This window comes from Esox lucius, chromosome 14 (assembly GCF_011004845.1).
Source record: "Esox lucius isolate fEsoLuc1 chromosome 14, fEsoLuc1.pri, whole genome shotgun sequence".
Lineage (NCBI taxonomy): Eukaryota > Metazoa > Chordata > Actinopteri > Esociformes > Esocidae > Esox > Esox lucius.
In genome coordinates this window covers 31,693,132-31,719,501 of record NC_047582.1, presented here as the reverse complement: position 1 = coordinate 31,719,501, position 26,370 = coordinate 31,693,132, and the positions used below count along the sequence as shown (strand labels likewise).

At 42.9% G+C, this 26,370-nt stretch overlaps 2 protein-coding genes across 4 annotated transcripts; both read left to right on the top strand.

The window, feature by feature from the left end:
• Window positions 1–467: 467 nt before the first annotated feature.
• LOC105021703 (protein phosphatase 1 regulatory subunit 14B) lies at window positions 468–12,310 on the top strand. 2 transcript variants are annotated; one of them, XR_002197748.3, is made up of 5 exons: window positions 468–927; window positions 6,841–6,921; window positions 7,270–7,302; window positions 7,515–7,731; window positions 11,369–12,310. XR_002197748.3 is itself a non-coding variant. In XM_010889535.3 (4 exons), exons 1-4 carry the CDS (start codon window positions 493–495, stop codon window positions 11,429–11,431), a joined length of 612 nt encoding a protein of 203 aa, XP_010887837.3. In that variant the 5' UTR covers window positions 474–492; the 3' UTR covers window positions 11,432–12,310. The 2 variants fall into 2 exon arrangements, 1 of the variants encoding a protein (XP_010887837.3); XM_010889535.3 differs by lacking the exon at window positions 7,515–7,731 and having other exon boundaries at window positions 474–927.
• Window positions 12,311–12,764: 454 nt separating this feature from the next.
• LOC105021704 (mitotic checkpoint serine/threonine-protein kinase BUB1 beta) lies at window positions 12,765–24,918 on the top strand. 2 transcript variants are annotated; one of them, XM_013137233.3, is made up of 23 exons: window positions 12,765–12,860; window positions 13,807–13,921; window positions 14,105–14,164; window positions 14,444–14,588; window positions 14,997–15,193; window positions 15,324–15,478; window positions 16,964–17,055; window positions 17,207–17,304; window positions 17,623–17,801; window positions 18,063–18,217; window positions 18,519–18,643; window positions 18,820–18,854; window positions 19,017–19,079; window positions 19,510–19,547; window positions 19,764–20,002; window positions 20,387–20,544; window positions 21,171–21,311; window positions 21,543–21,631; window positions 21,750–21,911; window positions 23,384–23,514; window positions 23,603–23,768; window positions 24,348–24,463; window positions 24,713–24,918. In XM_013137233.3, the coding sequence occupies exons 2-23, from the start codon at window positions 13,815–13,817 to the stop codon at window positions 24,831–24,833; spliced, it is 2,772 nt and encodes a 923-aa protein (XP_012992687.2). In that variant the 5' UTR covers window positions 12,765–12,860; window positions 13,807–13,814; the 3' UTR covers window positions 24,834–24,918. The 2 variants fall into 2 exon arrangements, with proteins under 2 accessions (XP_012992687.2, XP_010887838.2); XM_010889536.3 differs by having other exon boundaries at window positions 13,803–13,921.
• The last annotated feature ends 1,452 nt before the right edge of the window (window positions 24,919–26,370 follow it).

Below are 26,370 nucleotides of genomic sequence, written 5' to 3'. Positions count from 1 at the left end.
TGGGAATAATAATAATGATATCAACTATAAAGGTTTACAATGCAAATGTAAACCTTTATAGAGGCGGAGTATGGTTAAAACCAGGAGAAGAGGCGGAGTATGGTTAAAACCAGGAGAAGAGGCGGAGTATGGTTAAAACCAGGAGAAGAGGCGGAGTATGGTTAAAACCAGGAGAAGAGGTGGGGTATGGTTTAAACCAGGAGAAGAGGTGGGGTAGAACCAGAAGAGGCTGGGCAGAACAAGGAGCAGAGTGGAGGGTAGAACCAGGAGACAACTCAGGAGAAAGAGAAGAAAGACAGGGAACAGAGCATAGGGAGAAAAGTGGAAATAGCTTTGGCCATGTAAATAAATGTTTCCCATGTTAATAAAGCCTTCATATTGAACAGTGAGATAAAAAGGGAGAACAGGAGAGGGAGAAGGAGAGAGGGAGAGGAATAGTGGGGTGGGGTGGGGGTAGTATAGAGTGGATAGAGCAAAAGAGAAGAACAGGAAATGAGAGTGCAAATAAAAAGCATCAGACCAACAAGAGACTGGACCAAGCTGTGGGAGGAGGATACTCAGACAGAAGAGCAGAGAGACAGAGTGCAGACCGGAGAAGTGGGAGGAGGACATAGAGACAGAAGAGCAGAGAGACAGGGGCAGACCACAACGCACAGCTACAGCTACACCTTAAAAGACAAGAGGGTTCCTCTGACAGAGATTCAGGCTCCCTCAGGGCAGCCAGACAAGCGGGCAGGCAAAGGCATGTCCAGCCAACCGGGGCCCCAGCCCAGGGTCTTGTTTCAAACCCCCCGTGAGCAGGAAGAGGAGCCTCCTCAACGCCGACTGGGAAAACTCACGGTCAAGTACAACCGCAAGGACCTGCAGCGGAGGCTGGACGTGGAGGAGTGGATCGACGGACAGCTGCACCTCCTGTTTGACTGTGAGGTGAGTGTCAGTTCGGAGTCAATATCCCTGTGTGGCAAATTCAGTTTAGACAAGGGTGGTCCCTTAATGACAGTCCTCAGGAAAATAAGTTGGAAACCAGGGACACTGAGAGCTGAGGGGAGCGCTTGCACTTGTTTTTACCATTAATAATTCACACTAAAAGGATAAAGAGTAAGTGAGAAAGATGTAGGATCTTAATTTGAGCCTGTTCGCTACAGCAGGACAAGACGCCCTGTAGAAACAGGACATAAGAATTATTAGAATGATTGATGGGTGTTTTTGCAGGTGTTCAGATGTCACTTCTTATATTTTAAAACGGAATGTACACCTTTAAACGGCGAATGCAATGCAGCTGTGTAAATTCATGTGCAGAAGTCCTGTACTTGAAATCTACTTCTTGATTGCTTCTTGGTGCGACAGGGTGATCCAATTAACAACCAGTGTCTGTAGAGGGGCATGTTGAGGCAGAGAGACATACACTAATATACTAATACACTAATAGAGAGACCATTTCCTAACCTGTGTTTACCTTGTCCTAAGCATGGTGTCCCTGTGAACTGAGTTTCATCTGCAAATGGGCGTAGCTTTCTTTTTTAATCAAAACTACTGTATTACATCAGATGGAGATTTATTTAACGTTTTTTCTCATGAAGAAGACACCCCTATGCAGAGTGATTTACAGGAGCAGTTTGGGGATGCAGTAGTTTGGCTCGGTGAATGCTGGCTTAGCCGTCCAACCGCTAGGCTGCTTAACAAGACGTGTCCTAGAAGCTAAAGATGTCATATCCACTGGTCCAGGGTTGAACAACGGCTTATTCTACTAATAGTAATTGTTAGGAATGGGTCTGGGTAATCTGATTCTAGATCTGTCAGCAACTTCCACTTTGAGCTGCCCAGTCACTGTGCTTGGGGTGCAGTTTACCAACTGGGAGAAATCTGATGTAACAAATGTGACAATAGATATTGTTCAATCTGATTACGGAGACATGGTGGTGATTTTTAAAGCATTTCTGACTTGTATTTTGATATTTACATCCTGTCTGGCTTTTACGGCAGGATCCTTGAAAATAGCCTAGTTGACCACATTTTTGTTCAGAGGTTCTCTCTGCTGGGCATTTGGTGATATGGCCTCATGGCGACCTTCTCCTGGCACATTCCTGCTGTGACTTTACCGGGTAGCATTTGATGCTCAGTGTCATTATGGCTTTACATTTATTCCTTCGTCCTCTGTGTCCACACTAGTTTAGTGCAGCGGTGTCCCATGTAATCCATAAGAGGTATTAATTATCTCACTGCTTGGGTTTGAAATGAAACCAGACATGCTGTGACAGGAACTATCTCTGTCGGGGTATCTTTCAGTGCGTTTCCAGAACCAAACAAACTGCATCGGGAGGTTTGGTGAGGCTGGCTTTGCGGGCTTGACTGATCCAAATGATTAACCCTGCAACCAGTAGGAGCCTGGTCCAATTATATCCTCTACTGTGGCAGGTTGATTACCGTGCCCGCAGAAACACCATGGAAACGGAAACCTGGGCTCCATGTTTTGGCTCGTCGTCCGTTTGGTGTAGAACGTGACCGAATTGTGGGGAAACATAATGTGGGTGACCAATAGAGGCGTGCAGGGGACAAAACCGGTCAGTCCAAACCATATTCAACATCATAACTCATATCATGTGACACGCGCAGGAAGTGAGCCATTGTCCATTCACTGCATTTTAATTAAAAAAGTCAAGTTATTAAAATGTTCGAGTTAAGCACCTAAAGATCTCTCTGGCCTTCTGTTGTTTCCATGTTGCCGGGCCGGAGGTTACCGTCAGAAAGCCTGTCTCTCTCTCACATGACCTTGGAGCACAGTCGGTATTTCGCTCATGCAGCTCGTAACTGTGTTACATTACCGGAGCAGACAACTGGTGGACGACCCCGGTTAATAGGTGAAGGAGGGGCCCAGTCCGGCTCCAACCAGGGCCCACATCACATTCAGAGTGGATTTCAGTGGGGACGGTGTGTGGGACCCATCCAACGCACTCCTTTGTCCACATTGTAAGGAAGTCCATAACGAGTGTCCGTGTAAAGCAACTGATTGTATGGTGCACTGGTCGTCAAAGGTTTTTAACAAAATACAATGTGTGTGCATCTGTAGGAGTAAAACACCACGTCCAGACTTTCTGATTGGTCGCGCAAGGTATATCAATGGAAGCTGCTGCATGTTGGCCCGGTCCCAGATCTGGTTGTGCTTTAGCCCGTTCATTTGTCATTTGTTAAGGCAGCTTGGTGTGGCAATTCCCTGAGAGGTCATCAAGAGAGCAGAAACAGGCTTGCGCTCAGGCTAAATATTTCAGTGTATTCTACTCTATGGGCTCACATTTGCATGGGAAACATAGTTAGCTGGCCCTGAAAACCCACCACCGTCTCATTATCATATTACCTCAGATGAATGTTGTCAATTGAATTTTTCATAAGTATTTTGTCTCTAGTAGGCATTCATTGCTGTAAATAGTTTCTTTGTTTCTGTATGAATGGAAATACCAGTGTGGCCTTGGCTCCAGCAGACTGTGTGGGCTGAAATGCAAGGCAAAGCCGGGGCAATACCAAGGTGGGGGTTCGATTCCCAACAGTGGAGCCAGCATGAAAATGTATGCATTCATAACTGAAGTTGCTCTTGAAAAGAGCATCTGCTAAATAGGTTAAATATTCAATGTAATCTCGATATTCTCCAGGATGACCTGGTCAGATGAGATGGATTTGACCCTCCTGGTATCAATGATCATCTGTCAGATGGTATTCACATTTTGGAATGAACTTAGGTTAAAATAAGTTCATAAATAGTTAACAAAAATGTTGTTTGATTAATGCCATGGCAAAGAAAGTCAAAAACCGAGTTAATGAACTTGTAAAGGCTTATGATACAAGGAAAGTGGCTAGCTAAGTGTCAACATTTTCACTTGTGAAGAAACCACTGTAGAACCAGAAACATATTCTAAACACTCTTTCATGCCACAAAGGAACTGGTCAAAGGTTACATTCCATTTTGAGGAGTGGGGTCCATTCCAGCAATCAAAATGACTCACTTATTGACTTCCACCTGCAGAGAAAATCCACTCCGAAAACCAATTACTTCCATCAGGTTGCATTGTAAGATTCTAATGTTTGTCCACAGCTTAGATAATGGCACTGAACATTTTTCATTCATAGATCCTTGTTTTAAATTGTGGGGATCATCTTAATTAATCTGGCATTTGTAGTAAAGCCTCCTCGTTGCTTCACACTGTGACTGATATGGCCTTCCCTGAGACTTCCAATTGAATGGCCCCTTTTGTCTCGGTCAGACTATTTACTTCTCGACATCTTCTTAATTGGAGGACCTAATGTGTGAGAGAGAATTAAAGCCGTAATTACATTAATAGAATGTGGTTTTGGAGGGAACTCTGTTTTATCTCAACTCAACAGCATAGAAACAAGAAAAGGCCTGACTTCCTTCACTTCCCACCGTTTGCATTACTGGAGCAGTAAAAACACGATGGTCTGTAATGTATGAGATGATCTGTAAACAAAGGGCTTTGTCATCAGCCTGCCAGCTGAAGTGAAGCTGTACATGAGTTTGGAAGATATTAACATGTTTTAAAGATGTATCACTAATTACTATTTAACTTTTTTAACTTGGTGTTAAATGTTCCATGGAAAACAATTTCTTTCGGTCCCTTTACCATACTTCTGTCAGAGAGAAGAACCATCTAACCTCAACATTATTTATTTTTTTATAATGTTTTTCTTCTGAATATTTTCTTTTCTGGGGTTGGTATTTGCTTTTTGATGCCCTTGTTGTATCTTTCTTCTGTTGTTTCTTTTCTTCTTTGTTTCCATAAAAAAAATATAATGGGCCTTATTTTTGCATACATTTCCATCTGTTTGTGTTGAATACAAAATATTGTAGTTTTTGTTTTGCAAATCGAACTCTTCCTGAGGCAACCTTGGAGAATGAGTTCACAGCCAGGGAATCAGTAATTTTTCACAGCCATCCTGGAGCAATTCGTTTTATGTGGTCAAGGGCAGAACAACATATTTGTAAAAATTTTTGACATGCTTCATTGGTCGCAGATTCAATCTTTCAGCTACCGCTAGGCTCCCTGCCCACACTGTGGATAATAGGTTTGTTGTGGTTTCAACCTGTTAATTGGCCCTCAACACACTAATCAGATGGAAAGTCCTGCCGCATCTAATACAAACTCATTTGTCTCTGGGCGCAGAGATTTTTTTGTGCATCTGCATTTAGTTTATTTTCTCTCCACTCATTAGAAATGTCAACAGTCCTTTCCCATCTTATGTATTGGCATTCAGTAGCGGAAATGTATGTAGAGTAGGGAAGAGATTATTAGGCTGTTCTTATGAAATATTCATTGAAACCTAAGGAGCTTTCACATTTAGATTAGCATTTTCTAGGGAAACTGTTTTATGACTAAAAAAATGTGTTTGTGGAAAGAAGATTCTCCTCTGTTATTTTGCTCAAATGTTTTCTTATCATATACAGCGCTGGAAAAATGTTTGAGACCACTGAACCTTTTTCTTTCCTTTACAAAAAGTTGGAAAGGAAGGTTTTGAGTGAGGAACAGAAGGGTTAAAATTAAGAGATCACTGCAAATTTAACTCTTCTGTTCCTCATTCAAAACTTTCCTTTTCAAAGTTTTTGGAAAGGAAAGAAAAAGTTACGTTGGTCAAAATAAAATCCAGAGCTGTGTAAGTCTTCCATTAGAACAAGTTCTATGAAACATCTATATTTCTGTCTTTCTTGAATTTTTCCAATTCAGTCATTTATGATAAACATTTTATTGGGTTTTGCTCTTTTGTTTGTTTCCCCCACTAAATGTATGGTCTGTTGCACTTGCTGTACAACTGTGAGTGCCTGTTATGAGGAGGACAAAACATCTAATTTTGGCTTCAACTTGAACTTTCATACGGTATTCCAGTAGAATAGGAAGCCTATTTTTGGTTAATTGCTTTATTAAACATTATGCAATAACCCAAGGTGGCATTATTTATAAGGAAGACAACACTGAATGTTGGGTACAACTTAGCTTTTATTTGGATATGTACAATACACTAGGAATTAGATTTTCTTTTACATGTTTTTAATTGTGAGATTGAGATACATTCTTGCTTAGATGAACTAATCGTATTAATAAAGCTATGTCCACATTATTCAGACATGGTCTGTACTGTATTACTAGTATATAATGTGTTACCAGTGTTTAATGTATTGCTAGTATATAATGTATTATTGGTCTGTACTGTATTACCAGTATATAATATGTTGCCAGTGTTTAATGTATTGCAAGTATATACTGGTCTGTACTGTATTACTAGTATATAATGGGTTAGCAGTGTTTAATGTATGGCCAGTATATACTGGTCTGTACTGTATTACTAGTATATAATGGGTTAGCAGTGTTTAATGTATTGCCAGTATATACTGGTCTGTACTGTATTACTAGTATATAACGTGTTAGCAGTGTTTAATGAATTGCCAGTATATACTGGTCTGCACTGTATTACTAGTATATAATGTGTTACCAGTGTTTAATGTACTGCCAGTATATAATGTATTACTGGTCTGTACTGTATTACTAGTATATAATGTGTTACCAGTGTTTAATGTATTGCCAGTATATAATGTATTACTGGTCTGTACTGTATTACTAGTATATAATGTGTTACCAGTGTTTAATGTAATGGCAGTATATAATGTATTACTGGTCTGTACTGTATTTCTTGTATTTCATATTTTATTCATTTACAATGTGTTACTATTACATAATGTATTATTAGTGTATATAACGTATGAATAATGAGAGATATCTGGTTGACGTTTGGAATACTGTTTTATACCAGGTTTCTTTTTTGTGTTTTGCTGGTTTTCAGGAGGATGATATTCCAGAGTTAGAGATTGACATTGACGAGTTGCTGGATCTATCAGACGCAGAGCAGAGATCAAAGTTACACGTAAGCACAACAAATCCTTAGACTGCTGGATGGAAGATTACTATGTCTCATTTCACCCCTGGGTTTAGATAAAATGTACTTTCATATATGGTTACTTGGCTTAACTGCACTTGTATAGCACTGTGGAATATTATAAAATGCTGGCTTTTTGTCTCTGATAGGCTTCACTAGATGCTCCAATTACTTGACACAGACTAATTACTGTCTACAGACATCACCGATGAGGCCTGGTCTCTAATACTGTCAGTGCTGTTAGAGCCCAGACTTCATCTATATCTGTCCAGATTTTTTTTTTGCTTATGTGGGTGTAAATAAAGATTGAAAGGTTTTCCAACTCTGTTTCAACAGGAACTTCTCAGAGAGTGTGGCAAGCCGAAAGAGGTAAATTAGCACTAAACAAAAAACATTAGCAAGCAAATACAGTAGGTCCTTCAGATTTGGTTATTTAGTTAGTGATTGTCCCTCTGAGTACATTCAGTTGAGAGAAATAAAAACCTTGACATTTATATACATTGTAAATACAGTATGGGTTGTATGAGGTCCCAGTTTAATGAATAAACCAATCATACAGAGAATATTTTGAAACACTGCAGGTAGACCATGGGACCAGTAACCTAAATGGTCAGCGGTTCAATTTCCAGAGCAGGCAAGGTAAAAAAAAAAGTAGTTCCTAGGGGCCCCCGAGTACCGCAGGGGTCCATTGGAGTGGATGTAAGCTCCAACTAGTAGCCAGTGGAGGGAGCGGAGGAGCAGGGTGACATGGGAGAACTTGGGAAGACTGAACCCCAGGCTGTGCCACTTCCTGGTAAGGTAAGGCTGCACTCAAATGACACAAAAGGGTGTTGTCCAGGGCCATGCCAATGTGATGCGAAGGTTCACACAGACCTCTGGAAGGGGGACCTGTGGAGTTGTCAATGGTGAATTAATGGCCCTTAAGCGGACATGGACCCCAGGAGAAGAGCAGCTCTGTCGAGGATGACCTTGATGTCGTGTCTGTCAGGCATCACCTCAGTGTCAGAAAGGGGGAATGGAGAAAAGCAGTAAAATGATATCCTGATGGCAGTGATAAAGACAGCAAAGCTGGAGACAGCTGGGGCACTGCAAAGAGCCCTTGTGACACAGAGTGGCCTCAGTTGGGTGGGATGTGCCTAAAAACATAAAATAAAATAATAATATACAACATTACGATAACTTTACAAAAACATTCCAGAATAAACATATGAAACATTCACCACAGAACATTTTCCAAACATTATCACTGGTTTTTCGTGTAATGTAATAACAAAATGTACCAGTAGTTGTTTTATGTTTAAGTATACTGTCACTATAAAATGCGAAAGCAACAATCTAAGAATGTTTTTGCAAATTTTGGCAAATGTTTTATTCAATCATAATACAACTCAATTTTCAAAAACTTTGGGACGCTGTGTAAAATGCAAATAAAAAATGATGCAATGATGTGCAAAAAATGTATGCCTATATTTTAACTTTATATCCATAGTTGCAAGCAATATGACATTTATGGTTTTTCCTATAGTGCCCCCATGTGGCCAACTTGAAACATCATTCACACAAAGTAAAATCACAACCCTGATAATGTTTACCAAATGTAATCTCGCTGAGTGACAAAGATCAATAGATATTATAGCTATTTGCTCATTTTGGAGAGTAACTAGCTAGCATATTTAAATACAATGTAAAAATAAAATATAGAACATGTACATTTACTTGAACTTAAACAACTAGGAAAAATAGAACACTTACAACAATAATAATGTTAAAAATAAATAGGTGGCAACCATATCCAGCAATTATTTTAATATAACTATTTAAACCTTGGCATTTATTTGGCAAGGCTGCAGATCCATTGCCATAAAGTTTGCTATTGCATTTGTTATTTCTTTGGCACAAGTTGAGTTTATTGTTAGTTTGGCTCTAAATGTAGCTGGGATACTAGGTTGAGTGAGTGTTTTCTTTCCACTTAAATCAATATTTTTGTGATGCTCACTCTCAATAAACCATTATCTAAAACTGTTCATGAATCACCTACCAGACTCCTAATAAAAATCACTAACTACTAACTAATGAGGCATTATGAATTGCATGTACAGTACAGTGTGTTCCATTGGTGGTTAAAGAGGGAGCAGAAAATATAGTTTTGCTGAATGTAGCAAAGTGCCCCATGATTTCACATTATACTTGTAATTTTACAAAGTCTCCTGAGTATTTCATACAATAAATTCACTGCGGTACTGAAGAATCTTTCTGCAAAAAATATCCTTTGTACATTACAGTTGGGAGATGGAAAATATAGTGTGGTTGGATGTATTACTCAATCCCTCTCCAAAGCTAATGAGCACAAGCAAATTAACAACACACATAAAAATAGGATTTCTTTATATTAGATAATGTTCTCTACATTAACTTAAGCTATAACTATTTCTCAGAGTGCTCCACTTTATAATATTCTCAAACTTATGTAATAGTATTTTCTAAGTCTGTATATCGTAGATTAAATGACAAAGTATTCATCCCCTCTTGAAAGTCATTAGCCCCTGACCAACTTCTGTACATCTAAATGGCCGCTACATTTATCTACCACCTTGTTGGTTAAAACGAACTATTACCTGGTTACAGTCCTAACGTGCTTACCTTTCAAGTAGGTACAGGTCAGTAACCAAAACAAACATGTTGGATGGGCATTTGATTTCCAAAGTGGGGAACTTTATCCTACTTACCAATAATGATTAGTAACTCAAGTAAGATGGACGGAAAGCTAATGATTCTAGCATATATATAATTTCCCTGTCCGAGACAGGGCTGCTAGGTTGGGGGTTGGTTCCTCGCAATTTCCATCTTTTCTCAAAATAGGCTTTGCCCGTATATCCGCCGCCAAATCCATTTCCTCTCCTCCATTGTGCGTTAAGAAACAACAGGGCGCAGAACAAATCTAAACCAAAAATCTAACAGAAAGCACTGCATCTACTACACCTTTAACCGGAACGGTTGCTAGTTGGGGGTTAAGTCGACCCTTCCTCACAATTTCTATGTTTTCTCGAAAAAGGCGTTGCCAGTAAATCCGCCACCAAATGCATTTCTTCTCCTCCATTGTGCATTAAAAAGACAACAGGGCTCAGTACAAATCTAAACAAAAAATCTAACGGAAAGCCCTACATCTAGAAAATCTCAACCTCTCAAAAGAAAGTTAAAATAAATCTTAGATGTTCCTACATTACGTCCTAACTATTTCTACCTCGGTCAGGTAGCTGGTTCTCCGATCACACCACCTGAAAAATACACATGTAGGCAACTAGGCAAGCTAGAAAGCTGCTACGTGCCAAAGAACAGGGTCATTATGGCGAACTCGAAATCAGATTGGTTGAAGAGTATGAAAATCAACAACCTCCTCCCCAATAAATATTCAGTATACTCTAACAGTACTACTGCCCTAAATAGTTTCAAAATAGAATTTTAACCAGTTGAAATCAGAATACTGTTCCATATTTAATAAGCAACATGGTGTTTATGGGCTACTGTGGTGGCAATTTTTGTTGTCATAATATACAATTCTGGAATTTTCAGTGCATACTGAAATAATATGCATTGAGAAATCACACTCAGGGGCCTTCAGTGATATTTTAAAATGTACTTGTGAAAAGGTTTAAATCTGTCATTTGATGCTATTGAAGTAGCGATTTTTCATGAATTCAGAATTGCTGAAAAACCAAGACGCCCGACTTAATGGGTCCCAATTGCAAATATGTTCCTTGTGAGGAGATGGACTTATCTACCTCTTTTCATGGCTGTATCTCAAACGGAGTGAGTATGGTGACCTAGCTAATGTGAAAAACCTCATTAGCTCCACTGTGTGGTTGATAAAAATCCTTGTAGTCATTTTTTCCGTATGGTCTTTGTCGACATACATACCAAGTAGATTTATTATACCATTATCCTGGTAGGAGATGTCTATATATGTGCAAAACCACGCCCCATTGGTCAATAGCATCCATGTTTTTTGAGGTTGTGACTTGTTTTTTCCGGCACTCTACCTTTGCAAAATGACCACAAGTTATTCATTGGCGATCGATGTTCAAGCAAAAATTGCCCTTTGTCCATACGAGGCCACTATCCTTATCTATGCCAATAACGCAGTAAAACTGCTCTCTTAAGGTGGAAGGTGACCGCCCAAGAAAGACAAAAAGCATCACAAAGAATTAGTACTGTGCTTCTACTAAGATTACTTCTGCTTTGTTTTTGTTTTTTTACCGCCCATTGGATTGAATTGTATGTCAACTTTGTTTATATGTTGTGGATTCTCTCCCTGTGTTGTCTACCACTAGCAGCCCCTATTACACCAAGACAATTCAGAGAAAGTGTACATGTAGCATACGTACTGTAGTGAATTACGGCTATTTGGATTCCGATCTTCTCTGTTGTTCCCTGACAGGACTTTATCGACGGCTTGCTGTATCGGATGAAGGGGCTTCGCAAGATGTCCCTGAAAAAATGAACTGACTCAGGAGCAAGAAAGCTGTGGACGTGACTATGTCTCATCGTTGCTGTGGACGTGACTATAGTGACGCTCCCGTGTACCTACGTCCCAGCCGACCCTGTTTAGGGACCTCTTGGGACACGTTATGCCCTAATAGTCAACTACATCAGAGACTCCTAACGTCACAGTTTTACAATTTAGTTGCTATGGTACATTGTACGGATGGATAGCGTATCCAATCAACAACTCGCCCGTTAGGAACCACTTATAACATTCTTATTTGTCACAAGCATCCAACAGGATATCTGGCAAAAAATATTAGATAATATAGCATGGAGATCTATTCAAGATTCAGTATCGGTTGCCAGAAGCTGCATGTTGAGATCACACACTCATCTTGGGTTAAGGCCAATCACATCGGATGCTTTTGCGTCATATTATTTTTCGCCGCTGACATGATTGGCTAAAAGACCAAGTGGTGAAGATAATCAATCTGAGTTGGGCTGCCTGTATAATTGCATCCTGTGTTTTGCACTGTAATGAAGCTTGGGTGTTGTTTATTCATGGACTTTTGGCATTACAACCATTGTTATGTTGAAAACCTGATTAATTATATTGACTTTTCTTCTCTATGAAGTCCTTATGACAAGCTGAATAATTTACGATAAATATACTGTTAATCTTATTTTGTTTCGCAAGACAGTGGTGGCATTATTTCCCCCAGTAACACTACATGGAAGTGATGCCTATAATATTTTGACCAATTTTGCCACCAACAAATCCACTTTAATCCAGAAACAGGTAGTTAGGCATCACATAATATAGACAAACTGCAGTCCTGGTGGAGATCCGAATGGGTGATGTTTGTGCCTCTCAATAAATTATAATAAACCAGTGGGAGCGTAATCTGAGTCGTGGACATTCTTCATTTGTTTACATTACGTTTACGGGCTTTCCCGGGGCTTACCTGGTGTGGAGACAGAAGGCCAGTAGGCCGTTGGGGGCAGGTTCAAATAAATCCCAAATGTTTTTGCCCTTGAATGAGTTTGTAAATGTATCATATTGTAAGTATTGTTGTTGCACCATGGTTGCTTTGTATTCTGTATTCTAGGAACTAGATACTTTTGGTATTGAGGATACACCGAATTATCACCGAAAAATGGGGCTGCCCCTGACGTTTACAATGACGTTGTTTTTATATGCTCATCCAGCAGATGGCATTAATTGAATTTTAACCTGTATTTACGCATAGTAGAAGAAGCAGGTCTATTCATACGGAAGTGCAGTGACACTATCCAATCAGAGAGGAGTAGGCGGATCATAATAATATTAAATCCAATCCCATTCGCCTTTTGGTGGCGGTTGAGTTTTAAAAAAATTGGAAGACATACGGGCGACGTCATGTACTAGCGCATTTAGTTTTCGATTTGAGAGGAAAACGCAAACGGTAAATAACTTTTATTCAGGCACAAACGCTGTTGCTTTTTAGCTAGTTAACATTGAGTTGTACAGACACTGTCTTTATTAGTCAATGTTGCAAGTTGACAACATTTAACGGCCTGCCTCTGCTGGCTTAATATGTTTCCTGTACTTTGCTGTACCTGACTTGAACGCTGGTTGTATTTTTGTGGCATGCCAGATCATGAAATTACTCTAGTTAATGTAGGCTGTTAGAGAAGAGAAATTTAAGTTGACTTAACTTCCTCAGACACAACAGGAACCGACGTAGTGACAACAGTGACATGTCAATCCAGACGTCAGCTAGCTAGCCATGTTTACTATATGCTTTCTTAGGTATTGTGCTATACAGTAGGTAGATTACGTTTCGGTAGCTACTGTACATGTAACTTGCGTTGTCTAGCTGGGATTTGCCGTGTGAAGTATTGCGAGTTTTCCTATTGGATCTTATCTTGTCTAACATTTTCATTGAAACCAATCCAGTTGGATTCTCTCTTTTTGTGTTCTTATGGGATTTCTACTAGACTTCCTTAAAATGGGTTTTATAGGAACCTATCCTTCACTATGAAAGCTACATTAAGAATGCTGTATTGTGCTTGTGACAAACCGTTACATTACACAACCTTTCCAGTCTTTTGTTGCCCCTGTCCCAGCTTTTTTTAAACATGTTGCATTCATGAAATTCAAAGTGGGCACATTTCTTTCAAGAAACGACAACATTTCTCAGTTTCAACTTTTGAAATGTTGTCTTTGTACTATTTTCTATTGAATATAGGGTTTAAATTGTTTCCACATCATTGCATTCAGTTTTTCTTTACAGTTTTACAGTGTCCCCACTTTTGAAAACAGGGTTGTAGATTGTAGGCTACTTGTTTGTAAATGATACCAGCAGTTTCAAGTATATTATTTGCAAACATGCTTTTCCCCCCAGACAGCTGTGTTCATGGCTGAACGGGAGATCTTCCGGTCCCTTACAGAGGGACGGGTTGTGATTGGTCGGCCACTTGTCCACCAGGAAGAATCCCGCAGGCTTATACAGGAACAGAGACAGTATGTCCAATCATCATTGTTGTCTGTGTTGATAATGTGACTTGCCAACAAGTATTTTTTTTATTTTGAATGAATCACTGTCTTTTTGTTCGGCTGTGACTAATTTCTACATGGGGTGTATCTTAAAATTTATGTCAGCACAGTCTGTGAACATTAAGCTCCTTTTTTTTTGTTGCCCTGCAGAGCGTATGAATTGGAGCTTCGCAGGTTCACTGGAGACGATCCTCTTGAAGTCTGGGATAGGTGAGATGTTCAGAAACACATTGTGTGGGTGTGTGTGTGTGTGTGTGGGTGTGTGTGTGTCTGGTCCCATGTATTAAGATGCATTTACCCCGACACATGGGCCACCGTTTAAGTACTATAGAAATTAGGCTAATCACTAAATCAAACCTTACCCTGACTCCAAGAACCTGTAACCCAAGCCTAAAAATGCTTATTTTGTTAGGACAACAGAGATCCACAGCGTTTTTCCGATTTTACTCACACAGTAAACCCACCCTGAACAACTTCTGTGTTGTGCAGGTACTTGAAGTGGACCCTCCAGACCTACCCTGAGAGAGGGAAGGAAAGCGGCCTGAAAGACCTTCTGGAGAGGGCAGTGCAGCAGTTGTCTGGTGACAACAAGTACTACAATGACCCCCGCTACGTCAGCCTTTGGATCATGTTGGTGAGTGGACCCTGAAGGCCTAATACTCCACAGACAAATCCCTTGATTTTAGCTTATGTCTTACAGCAGTGTTCAGATGCTCGCAAAGCTGTATGACGACATACGATGATGACTCAAAACAGTCTGTAGGGGTTGTGGTAAATGTTTATTTTGTACATGGTTGTGCTTTGTTCGTAGGACAAGCCTCTAGTCATTTGTTTGATTTACACTGTTGTCATTCATGCCAGCAGATTGTCCATCCGGTTGCTTTGGGTGTTGTGTCGGCAGCCAGACGCTGTTGTCAGTGGTGCTGCCGTAACTTTTAGACAAACCGTCATTAGGTTACAAGTAAAATGAAAATGGCGCCTGAATGTTACAATGGTGATCAAGTGCCAAAACTGTCCTGCCTAAGATCATGGTATTTTCTAGGCCCAGAACAGCTTGGATCCCCTAGAGATGTTCAGCTACATGCAGGCCCGGGGCATCGGACTCACTCAGGCTGCCCTTTACATTGCTTGGGCTGAGGAGTACATGAGGCAGGGAAACTTCCAGAAGGCAGACGCCATCTTCCAAGAGGGTCTCAAATGCAGAGCCCAGCCACTTGATAAACTTCAGATATATCAAATGTATGTGTTTGTGTGCTCTTCATGCCATATTCGGACTTAATATAGAATTTAAATGTTTTTTTAATTATTAGGATCAGTAATTACATAGGCTGTATCTGAATCTGATCAGTGGTTTGGTGTATTTCTTAAGGGGTTTTCATGCCAGAGTGTCCGGTCAGGTTATGTCTGGCACGGTGGACAAAGCTGAAGAGGACCGGAAACCAGAACCAGCGAGAACCAGTATGGTGGACCTGAGACCACGAAAGAGGAAGTACTTATTCAACAGGGCCGAGGCCTCGGTTGGAGGTTAGTCCGGTCATTGGTAACTGTGTATGTAGGGGTTGTCTGAAGGCGGGTGTCCAGAAACACCTGGGAGGGTCAGCTTCAGCGGCTGTGTTGAAACTTAGCCGCTCGTTGGGCAGATGTTTGCCACTTAGATACGCTTCGCTACAAGGAAGCAGCCTAACCTTAACTTCACCCCTCAAGTCCTCGCAGCCTGCCACGTCAAACTGCCTTAGCAAAAATTTCGACCGAACTGTCAAAATAGAAACCACTCTCACCAATTCAGAGTTTTGAATCAACCCTTTCCGTTTATCCTCTCACTTGTTTCAGAATGCTAACCTTTAGCTCTGGCTGCTTTTCCCTCAGACCTGTGTGTAGTGGGCCCCCCACCCAATGCAAAACAGGCTCAATCGTTTGTGCTGATTGTGTCACCAAACCCCCAACCTGCTCCAAATTGCCTCAAAATGGCCTCAATCGTTAGTGCCGCTGAAAGTTATGTTTGTGCTGCAACATTTTTTGGCACATAACCTACATAGCTACTGGATAGCGCATTGGCTTTATGCTCTTTCCACTATAGCTCTGTCATTATCGATGGGAAAGGCAGTCACAAAAACAAACCTTTATCGGCAGAAATGGAGCACAAGCAATGTAGCTTTTTTTTTGAGTGAATTTGACAAATACCATATCCTATAATATCTAAAAAAAATTATAGCAGCACAAACAAACATTTGAATGACACAAACCAGCACAAACGATTAAGCCGATTCTGCTGTAGTTTTCCGTTGGATGGGGGACCATATTTATGCAGGCAAAATACCTTATCTCTTGTGCTCAACTTGTGCTGCTCTTATTTTGTATATTATATTTGTCCTAAAGAATATTTTATAGATAATTCCAAGGTCACTCAGCCCCCACCCCCCCCAACATTGGAGAATGTTGGGGGGGCTGAGTGACCTTTAATATTTATAAAATTATAGCAGCACAAACGATTGAGCCTTTTATGAAGTTTTGCATCGGTTGGGGGCCAAACTTCACATAGGTTCCCTTAAGCTGTGTAATATATGAATGCCAGTAGCTGATTGGACAGTTCATTATTCTCTAGACTGCTAATTGGCCTGTCCATCCTCAGTATGCACAATTGTGTACTGGAGGGCAATTGTCTTGATGGTATTTTAGTATAAGGTAAAAATCAGAACGTCTGGAATTCAAGCCTGTTTATTGGGATGGTAATTTTGGCCTTCAGCTCATGTCTGTGTAAATGTCTAGAGAAACGTGGTTTTGAATGATCTGCATGGGGAAAGTGCAATTCCACATCCCAGGATCCAACAGCAGTACTTGTTGCTCAGCCATGGCACCCAACATCCATTCAGATTATGTAGAACGCTTTAATGAAATGAAATGGTGTATTTTCAATTTATGCTGGACATTTCCAGAAGAAAATCCCACTGAGACGTTGTTTGAGGTGAACTAAGGGACTGACAAGTTGAGGACTGTGTTTCGCTCTTCTAGCCGCAGAACTGAAGCCAGAACCCGGGATGGTGCCAGCCTCCAGTAGGACCAAAGAGAACGAAGTCATGCCAGAGAATGGAGCCAGCATCCAGGCAAGACCACAGACACACACACACACGCACCCCCATCTCAACCCTGACCACACCCAGTTATTTCAGTTTGTAGGAATTTGGATAATATCCGGGGTTTCTTAGCTTTTTCTAGTTGTTTTTAAGTCATTTAAAGTGTCTTTTGTAATGGCAGGTTCCCCAGAGGTTATCGTGTCCCAGCTCCTGTGTGCCTGACCCCCCCAGCAGGCCCCGCTCCCAGCCTGTCCCGGAGGCTGTCCCCACCCTTTCTGTGTGAGTGAAGTGCTACCGTGGTGGATCTAGGGACCCTGGACACTTCTGACTAAACTCCCCTTACTCCCTTACTCTCTGTTAACGGACGAGTCTCCAGCATTTGATGCTCTTACAAATGTCTCAAATGCAATCTCAAAAAGTCCGTACAAGGGGTTTATCTCGTCGGGAACTGGCGGACAAAACATTTGTTACATGTCGTTACCGGCACCGTGGAAGCAAGCTGTTTGTTTGCAGTAGCTGAGTAACCCGCGGTCTAGGGCAACCTCTCTGTTTCGTCTGACCCAAGGGTTTTCCTGGTCTCTCTCCCCACACCCGCAGGTCCGGATGTCCCATGGACCTGGCGGTGTCTGCCGGGCAGCCCCCCGCCAGAGAGGAGGTCCCGGTAAATCAACAGAGCATGTACCTCAGAGAGCAGCTCCTGGGTGGCCCCATCGAGCTCAGCTTCGAGGAGTTGCGTGCCGAAAACTACTTTAAACGCAATCCGCGGGAAATTGAAGGTAACCGTGGGAACAGTAACGTAATGAAGGACGCATCGCTCTGCCTGAGGTGTTCAGTGGCCTTTCGCAATGGCAATTCTTTTTAAGGGTGCAACAGACTGTCTTTTAAAGTAGACGCGAGAAATGTTGTTTTGGAGGAAAAGGATGTTGGTCCCAAAAGTCATCTACGTTGTAATATGGTGGATTACACACACGCACACCTGAAGGTTAACCACCTGTATCCCTTTATCAACTTTTGTTCTCTCCTTTTCTTTCCCACAGAGAGAATCCAAAAGCAGAAGCAAACCAAAGAGTGGCTCAGGCAGCAGATCGAAGAGAAGACGAGATTGCTTCAAATGAAACAACTGGAGCGACAGGCGGAGCAGGCTAGTGACAGAGACACAACACACTGGGCTGTGACGTGTGCTGTTAGTTCAGTACGTACTTGTATTTGTTTTAGAACGTTTTGAAGTTAATCCTTTGTAAAATGTCTCTAATAATTGCACATTGAGGTTTTAGTGAATTATGGCAGACTCAAGCAGAACGTTACAGAAAACCGAAACGATTTACTTTTCAGCAGACTCATGTAGTATCTACCTGCTTCCTGACGGAAACGTCATGCCTATAAGCGTGTGTGTAGCGTGTGTGTAGCGTGTGTGTAGCGTGTGTGTAGCGTGTGTGTAGCGTGTGTCAGCAGTGACTTTATGCTAAATAAGCGATTGATAACTTTGTTTGCAGGTCACTGGCAGTGAGTCAGTGGCAGGAAGTTGTTCCAGCTCTGCCATGCCTTTCGTCCGTCAGAATGCAGCGCCCTTCCAGATATTTGATGAGGGATCCGAGTCTGTCTCGACACATGCCTCTGGGTGAGCCATTGATGTTTGTGTGTATAACCCTGCTCCCCTTATAATTTACCTTGTCATAGTCAGTGACAAAAGACAGTCAGTTCTTCAAAGGGAGTACTTTTAAGGTGTACTTTCATAAGGTTTGGTTGGTTAGGCTAATCATTTGACCCCCCCTTCAATTCCTTGTTACTTTACAGGAGTGCTGCTCCGCGTCAACTTGACATGATTCCAGGTTGGTGTTCATTACCACTCCCTGCGGTTGGCAGGACTGCTTTACATTGCTACATTTTATTTAAGGTGGATGTATAATACATTGATCCATTGACCTGTTGGTTTGCTAATTGGTCTGGATCTGATCTGTGGCTTTTTGCTCTGCCTTCATTGCTATTTTTAGATGATGTTTTTCTACGCCCTGGAGAGCGAGGTCTCTGCTTTATGACTCCACACCCATTGCCAGGTAATTCCACGTGTAGACTCTCAGCCCTCTAAAGACGGACCATCATTAAGACTCTGCAACGAGTTGTAGTATGGGTTAGAGAACAGGTTCTAAAAGATGACCGGGTTCCAGGTGTTTGAAAATGAAGCGTTCTATACGTAAACTAAGCAGGCGCCCTCGTCCTTAGAGACTCACAGAAAGTAGCCATTTAATTTGTTGTCATCCATACTGTCTGAAATGGCACCATTACACACACTGAAGTAGCACACGATGTCACCCACTTCACTTCCTTTTGGAATCCCTGATTTCTGAGGCGGTTGTCTGAAAGTTAAGACTTAATCTTGTTGAAGTGGACTTTCCCGCTAGCACTGCGCTATTTGGATAACTGGTAATGGAAAAATGCATGAATAATGATAATTAACCGCATGTATCTCTTTTTGTTTCCCAACAGGTGGCAATATCCCCCAGTGTAAACGGACTCTATCCAAGGTTTGTCAGTTTGTGGCACTAACTCATACGTTTTGTATTGCAAAGTGACCTTTTTGTCTGGCACAGTGACGTCGCTACTGTTCACAGAGCGTGTGGCTCTACAACATGCCCCCAGATCGGCTTGTCTGGCCAACTCACCGCTCTCCCGTCAGCACTGGTTCTTGCATGGTCACGTGTGTCTCGCGATGAAGTCGTTCATTGCCTTGTGCCTCCCAGAACTTTCCGGATAAAAGTGTGTCCCTGAGCGAGGAGGTGGTCGACGGCCACGCGAACACGATGCTGTGCGCCAGCCCGGAGGACACGCTGGACTTCGCCAAGGCCGCCAAGATGGCCTCCTCTCCTTACACCTGTGGCACCGGGGAGAGGGAGTTCTCACCAGAGACGGGCGCCGTCACCAAAGACCCCGTCGTGCCCGCTCAGACCGACGTGACTGCGGACGAAAGGAAGAAGCTCAGGTATAGTTTCTCACCCAGGGCGTTTTGGCTTCAGCAGCAATCTGCAGCATCTCATCTCTGCCAGTGCGAGTGCTGATTAGAGCCGGGTTAGTTGTTGATGGGAGCCCTGTAAGAAAATGCTCCGTGAAGATGTCTGTTTCTAATGGGACCGGTTGAGATTTCACAAGTTCCTCTCTTGCTTCAGGACTTGTTTTCTTCCGTTCTTCCAGCTTGACGCTACTGTGCTAATAAGCAAATGCCCAGGTCCCAATGTGCTGCTCTAACCAGTCACAAAGTATGGCTTTCAATGAAGTCATGTCAGGATTGACTTAACGGAGGAAGTTGTATTTGAACGGGGGCGCGTGTGACAGTCTCCTGATCTGTCCTTTTCCTCGATGCCTGCAGCCCAATCCAGGAAGCCAGCCTGGAGGTGTGGAGCTCCATGACCTCCACCTCCTCCCACGGCGCCGCCTCTGGGGGCAAGCCCGACCCCCACCTCAGCAGGTGTGGGCGGAGCCTCACGGACCCCCTCCCTGAAGGCATGGAGCAGACGTCGCCATCCTGTGAGTGGGGGGGTGGGGTAGGACGTATCTATTATTTTATTTTGTGATGTCCATTAGGTTTTATATTTAGCGCGTTCAATAGGAACGCCACGGCAGTGAAATGATGCCCAAGACCAATGAAGGCTTTTATTTGAGAATATAGCAGATTTGACCTGTTCATGAGCAGAAGTTTTCCTACTTTAATAATTCTGGTTGCCATGGCACCTTTATGGCATGCTAGCCTGTATCAACCTTTTTATTGATTGATGTATTTTGCGTGCATTTTTCTTGAATAACTTTTGTTTTGGAGTTGCTAATGACATTTTTGTCAATTTAATCACATTTTTCTTTCGTCAATAAATCTTTTGTTCCTCTGGATGGTCATTCTGGTTCCTGGGGGCCTTCAGCTCAGTCGGAGGATTTTAGTCAGGGCCCAATCTATCATAGTTTTATTTAGCTTTCTCAAGCACTTTGATTATTTTCTATAATGAAAAGTGCTGTAGAAGTTGAATAAATTATTTGCCCTCTTTGAAAGTGTCTTTGTTCTCAAGCAACAGGAAAACACTTGGGCCTACATTTTTGTTAAGAAATGCCATCCCTAATTTAGCGTTTTGCATGTGAATTCTTTTCCCTCCCTGGTATTGCAGTTCCTCCTGTGCTGGAGGACTCTTGCAGCGTCAGTAAGAGACGGCAAATTCTGGAGCAAGTGGACCTGAGCTCGTTTCCTGACTTCTCCTCGGCCGATGATCCTCTTCCCTTGGTGGAGGAGCATGATGTGCTGGTTCTAGGTATTTCAACTGACCGTCCCGGGTGGAAGTGGGGGCTGAGATCATGAGCATGGCCTTTGCACCGCCAGGGTTGTCGGTTTGAGTCCTGTGTGGGACCAGTATGAAAATGCATATTTGAATGAATGCAGTTGTTTTCTGCATGACTGGTACGTCTGCCTAATGACTGAAAGATGGACCGCTGTATAATTTGTCACCGCTTGGTCACGGTTTTATTTGTTTCTGTGCTTAAAGGGAATGTGACTTTTGCTCTCAACTCTAAGACTGACTTCCAACACTTCTCCATCTTTGAAGGATGGAGTCACGGGGATGTGGCCGTGAAGGTAAGAAGGCTCACTGTAGATTTCGATTTGACTGACCGTCTTTTTGGCCTGGTTCGTTTACCCTGGGGTCCTTTTGAGTTGGAGACTGGAGTTATCACTTCACTTTGGCCTTGTCCAGGTGGAGCACTGCGCTGTGCCGTGGGACTTCTACATCGGCTCCCAGCTGAGGGAGCGACTAGCCCGGGATTCCCAGGGACCCAGCTATGACGCGGGACGCTGCTTCCTGTTTCGGGATGGCTGTATTACGGTCCAGAAGGCCTGCCAGATGAGAACACTGCGTGTGGGTGCTGACTTCCTGTCCTGCGATCAGTCAGTCAATTAAATGAAGTTCATGACTCCCTGTCAGCAGCTGCCACAGTGCTTAAACAGGCTGCCACAGTGCTTACACAGGCTGCCACAGTGCTTACACAGGCTGCCACAGTGCTTACACAGGCTGCCACAGTGCTTACACAGGCTGCCACAGTGCTTACACAGGCTGCCACAGTGCTTACACAGGCTGCCACAGTGCTTACACAGGCTGCCACAGTGCTTACACAGGCTGCCACAGTGCTTACACAGGCTGCCACAGTGCGTAAACAGGCTGCCGGCCTAAAATGCCAATGCAAAAAAAATAGTTGATGCAAAGTGGCTTGGAAAAACTGTTGTAGTTTGGCCTAATATTCATATTGTGACATTTTGCCAAGCGGTTTATTCTCCCTTTGTTAGAGGTTGTGCGTCCAGGAGTGTTGATTATGACTGTCTGAACTACAAAATGTATAGGGTTTAGTATTTTGACCAGGGAAACCGCAGATACTCTTCCTGGGGACCACACTAAAAAAGAACATTACATGATGCAAAACACTACATGTGTGATACGGAGACATCGCAGCCTATCGTTCGTTTCAGTACAGGATACAGGTCGTAGAACTGACCGTTACATTAAATTCTAGCGTTCAGAAAGAAGATTGGATCTAGTTATTTTGCATAACATTGCTCTGGCTGATCCCATGTAATACAGGTGCTCTCAAAAAAAAAGTATATGATGGAAAAGTTCTTTGTGATTCAAATCAAAGTGACACATCCACATATTTTTTATTCATTACTCATAAAGTGAAACATTTTCAAGCCTTTTTTCTTTGTTAGTCTTGATGATTACGGCATGAAATCTAAAATCCAGTATCTCAAACTATTAGAATACAAATTTACAATACATAAATGGTGTTAGAGAATCTATGGGGTATTGTCCAAAGGAAAATGAGATGCACCAGACCGACAACACAAACAAGCTTATGGCTGCGATCAAAGCAACCTGGGCTTCCATAACAACTCAGCAGTGCCACAGGCTGATTGCCTCCATGCCACGCTATATTGATGCGGTCATTTGTGCAAAAGTAGCCCCAACCGTGTATTGAGTGCATAAATAAATATACTTAGGAAAACTTTGCCGGTGTTTTGAGCTCTTCTCAGGTTGACATTTCTGTATTATACATATTTTTATATATATTTTTATTCTAATTTTGAGATACAGGATTTTTGATTTCTATGATCTGTAAGCCATAATCAAGATTGAAACAAAGTCTTAATGTTTCATTTTGTGTAATGACTCTAGAATATATGAAGCTGTCCATTTTTCGCCATATCTCAAATAAATAAAAAATTAACTCTTCCAAGATATTCAAATTTCTTAAGATGCACCTGTATATTGTTGACAGGAATCACGTCATGAGGTAAACCAATTATGGTTGTTGTTGACTTTCTTCCTGGCGAGCACAGGAGGTGACACTGGGGGCCTTTGAAGATGTTGTGGTCTCCGTGGCGATCCAAACCGTGGACCTGGTGAGGCGCATGCACTCCTGTCACCTGATCCACGGAGCCCTGAGTCCCGACACGCTGGTCGTGAACCGGTATGACAGACAGACACCCTTGTACTTCACTACCAATACGAAAGGTGAGGAATCCTAGGCGTTTTATATTAACTTGTCCCCCCCTCAGCCTTTATGATGATCCACTGGATGAGCTCGACGGTGTCGTGCCTGTGGACTTTTCCTGCTCCGTGGATCTGGAGCGGCAGCCGGAGGTGACCGAAGCGCGGAACCTCACAGCGGCTCAGGACTTCATCCAACAGGGCCTTCTCTCCCCCACGGCCAGCCCCTACCAGGTAAGGTTACACCCCCGTCCCCCACGGCCAGCCCCTACCAGGTAAGGTTACACCCCCGTCCCCCACGGCCAGCCCCTACCAGGTAAGGTTACACCCCCGTCCCCCACGGCCAGCCCCTACCAGGTAAGGTAAAACCCCTGTCCCCCACGGCCAGCCCCTACCAGGTAAGGTTACACCCCCGTCCCCCACGGCCAGCCCCCTACCAGGTAAGGTAAAACCCCTGTCCCCCACGGCCAGCCCCTACCAGGTAAGGTAACACCCCCGTCCCCCACGGCCAGCCCCCTACCACGTAAGGTTACACCCCCGTCCCCCACGGCCAGCCCCCTACCAGGTGTCATTCATGAATATATTTGCACCCGTTAAGACTCTCCCGCCTCTGCTTTTCATGTTCTAGTTTCTCTCTTTAGTCATGTTCAGGTTTCTTACCTTATGCAAGCTGAAGTAGTTTTCTTGTCTGTTAGTGGATTTGTGTGAAGTACCAATAGAAAAATATACCGGGCTGCTCCCCTTTGTGTTCAGTGTTGCTCTGTTCTAATACCCAGCGCCTCATTATCTACCCCCCCCCCCCCTCGACTCCAGGTGGATCTCCTGGGCCTTGCGGAGACCGTGTGCACACTTCTGCGGAAGAGGAGCATGCGGCCTGTTAAAGATGGCTCTGAGTGGACACTGGAGGAATATCAAGAAGCAGACCCCAGGTATAGTAGGTTTCCCCCTTTGTCATGTCCTGCTGACCCCTATGATTGCCCCTGAAGACTGATGATGTGCAGGAAGCCGTCGAGGTCCGTCGGGACACAACCGGCTACTGCATTTGTTTCTTTTGGCATCCATGAATGGAAGGTGAAGGATTCAGGAGACGGGATGCATGTTTCCAGATCTTGAAGGCCTGTGTTGTTTTTCACCCACTGTCCCTCAAGCAAACCAATATTATTTTTTTTTCCCCCCAGTGACCGGGGTTATGCATTCTGGAGCAAGTTCTTCCGGACCCTTCTAAATCCTGGAGACAGATCCTCTGTGTCTGTCCTAATGGGACTACTTGAAGACATGAAGAAGTCGGAGTTTGCATGATTGTTTTTTTTATCCTATAATTTTTCCAATTTCTATACTGTCATGTCTTAACACATTGTTAAATAAAAATATTTGTTATATCGGCTTTGCTAGTTTTCCTTGGTACTGGTTTTTCGAGGATTTGCTAGGTATTGCCTGCAGGGGGTGGTACAGTAACATCTATGTTACCTTTATAAAGCTTGGTCTGTAGGTGTATACAGTTGTGCTCAAATGTTTGCGTGCTCTCAGAGAATTGGTCATATATGTACCATTTGTAAAGAGAACATGAGTGAGCAGGCAAAACATGGGATTCACATTCAACTGTAGGTCATAACAGAATGGCACAATCATAAAAAATGACCTGACCCCTGTTAAAAAGTCTGCATACCCTTAGTTCTTTATACTGTGTATTGACCCCTTTAGCATCAAATACAGCATGCAATCTTTTGTAATAGTTGTCTGTGAGGCCCCAAATTCTTGCAGGTGGTATAGCTGGCCATTTGTCTTGGCAAAATGCCTCCCGGTTGCGCTAAGTCTTTGGTCGTCTTGCATGAACCGCATGTTTGAGATCTCCCCAGAGTGGCTCGATGATATTATGGTCAGGAGACTGTGATGGGCACTACAGGACCTTCACCTTTTTCTGCTGTAACCACTGGAGGGTCAACTTGGTCATTGTCGTGCTGGAAAGTCCACGAGCGTCCCATGCGTAGCTTTCATGCAGAAGAATAAAATTGTCTCCCAGTATTTTCTGATTACATTCTGTCTCATCAGACCACATCTTGCCATCAATTTTCACAAGATTCCCTGTGCCTTTAGAACCACCCCCCTCCCCCCAAAACATCAATGAGCCACCACCATGCTTCACAGTAGGGATGGTATTCTGTTCACTATAGGCCTTGTTGACCCCTCTCCAAACAGCGCTTATGATTGTGACCATAAAGCTTTCTTTTGGTCTCCAAATTACACTGTGCCAGAAGCAGTGAGGCGTGTCAAGGTGTTGTGGGGCATATTGTAACCAGGCTATTTTGTGGCATTGGTCCATTAAAGGCTTTCTGGCAACTCGAGCATGCAGCAAATTTTTGTTCAAGTATGGTCGTACTGTACTCCTTGAAACAACCACACCGTCTTTTTCCAGAGCAGCCTGTATTTCTCCTGAGGTTACCTGTGGGCTTTTCTTTGTAAGTCAAGCACATTTACATATTTAAAAGTCTCTCTCTGGGCAGTGACATGATGTAAGCGTGTTCAAGTACATAGACGCTGGGGCATAGGCAAGCAGGTGCTCTGGTCCGTAAGTAAACTGCTTTTGGATTGTAGTGTCAGTCCATCCACCTGCGAGCGGATCGGCCACTATGCAATGACTAATAATCCCAACGCCTGTATCTTGAATGCAAGGCACTGGTGAAGAGCCGCGGTGTTTTATAATCACAACGACTCGGGAGTGTTTCCGATTAAATGAAACGGGCTGCAGATAAACACAAGCTAAATCCTACAGGATCCCCCAGGCTGCTTTACATTAGGCAGGACAATTGCAAATAACATGAGGTTAAATCTACAGTTG

Bases quoted from the DNA above. Each gene is read 5' to 3' on its own strand.
- LOC105021704 (XM_013137233.3), top strand. From the start codon at position 13,815: ATGGCTGAACGGGAGATCTTCCGGTCCCTTACAGAGGGACGGGTTGTG. The intron at 14,165-14,443 runs GTGAGATGTTCA...TGTGTTGTGCAG, and splicing joins CCTCTTGAAGTCTGGGATAG to GTACTTGAAGTGGACCCTCC. The intron at 18,218-18,518 runs GTACGTACTTGT...CTTTGTTTGCAG, and splicing joins TGACGTGTGCTGTTAGTTCA to GTCACTGGCAGTGAGTCAGT.
- LOC105021703 (XM_010889535.3), top strand. From the start codon at position 493: ATGAGAGTGCAAATAAAAAGCATCAGACCAACAAGAGACTGGACCAAG. The intron at 928-6,840 runs GTGAGTGTCAGT...GCTGGTTTTCAG, and splicing joins ACCTCCTGTTTGACTGTGAG to GAGGATGATATTCCAGAGTT. The intron at 7,303-11,368 runs GTAAATTAGCAC...GTTCCCTGACAG, and splicing joins AGTGTGGCAAGCCGAAAGAG to GACTTTATCGACGGCTTGCT.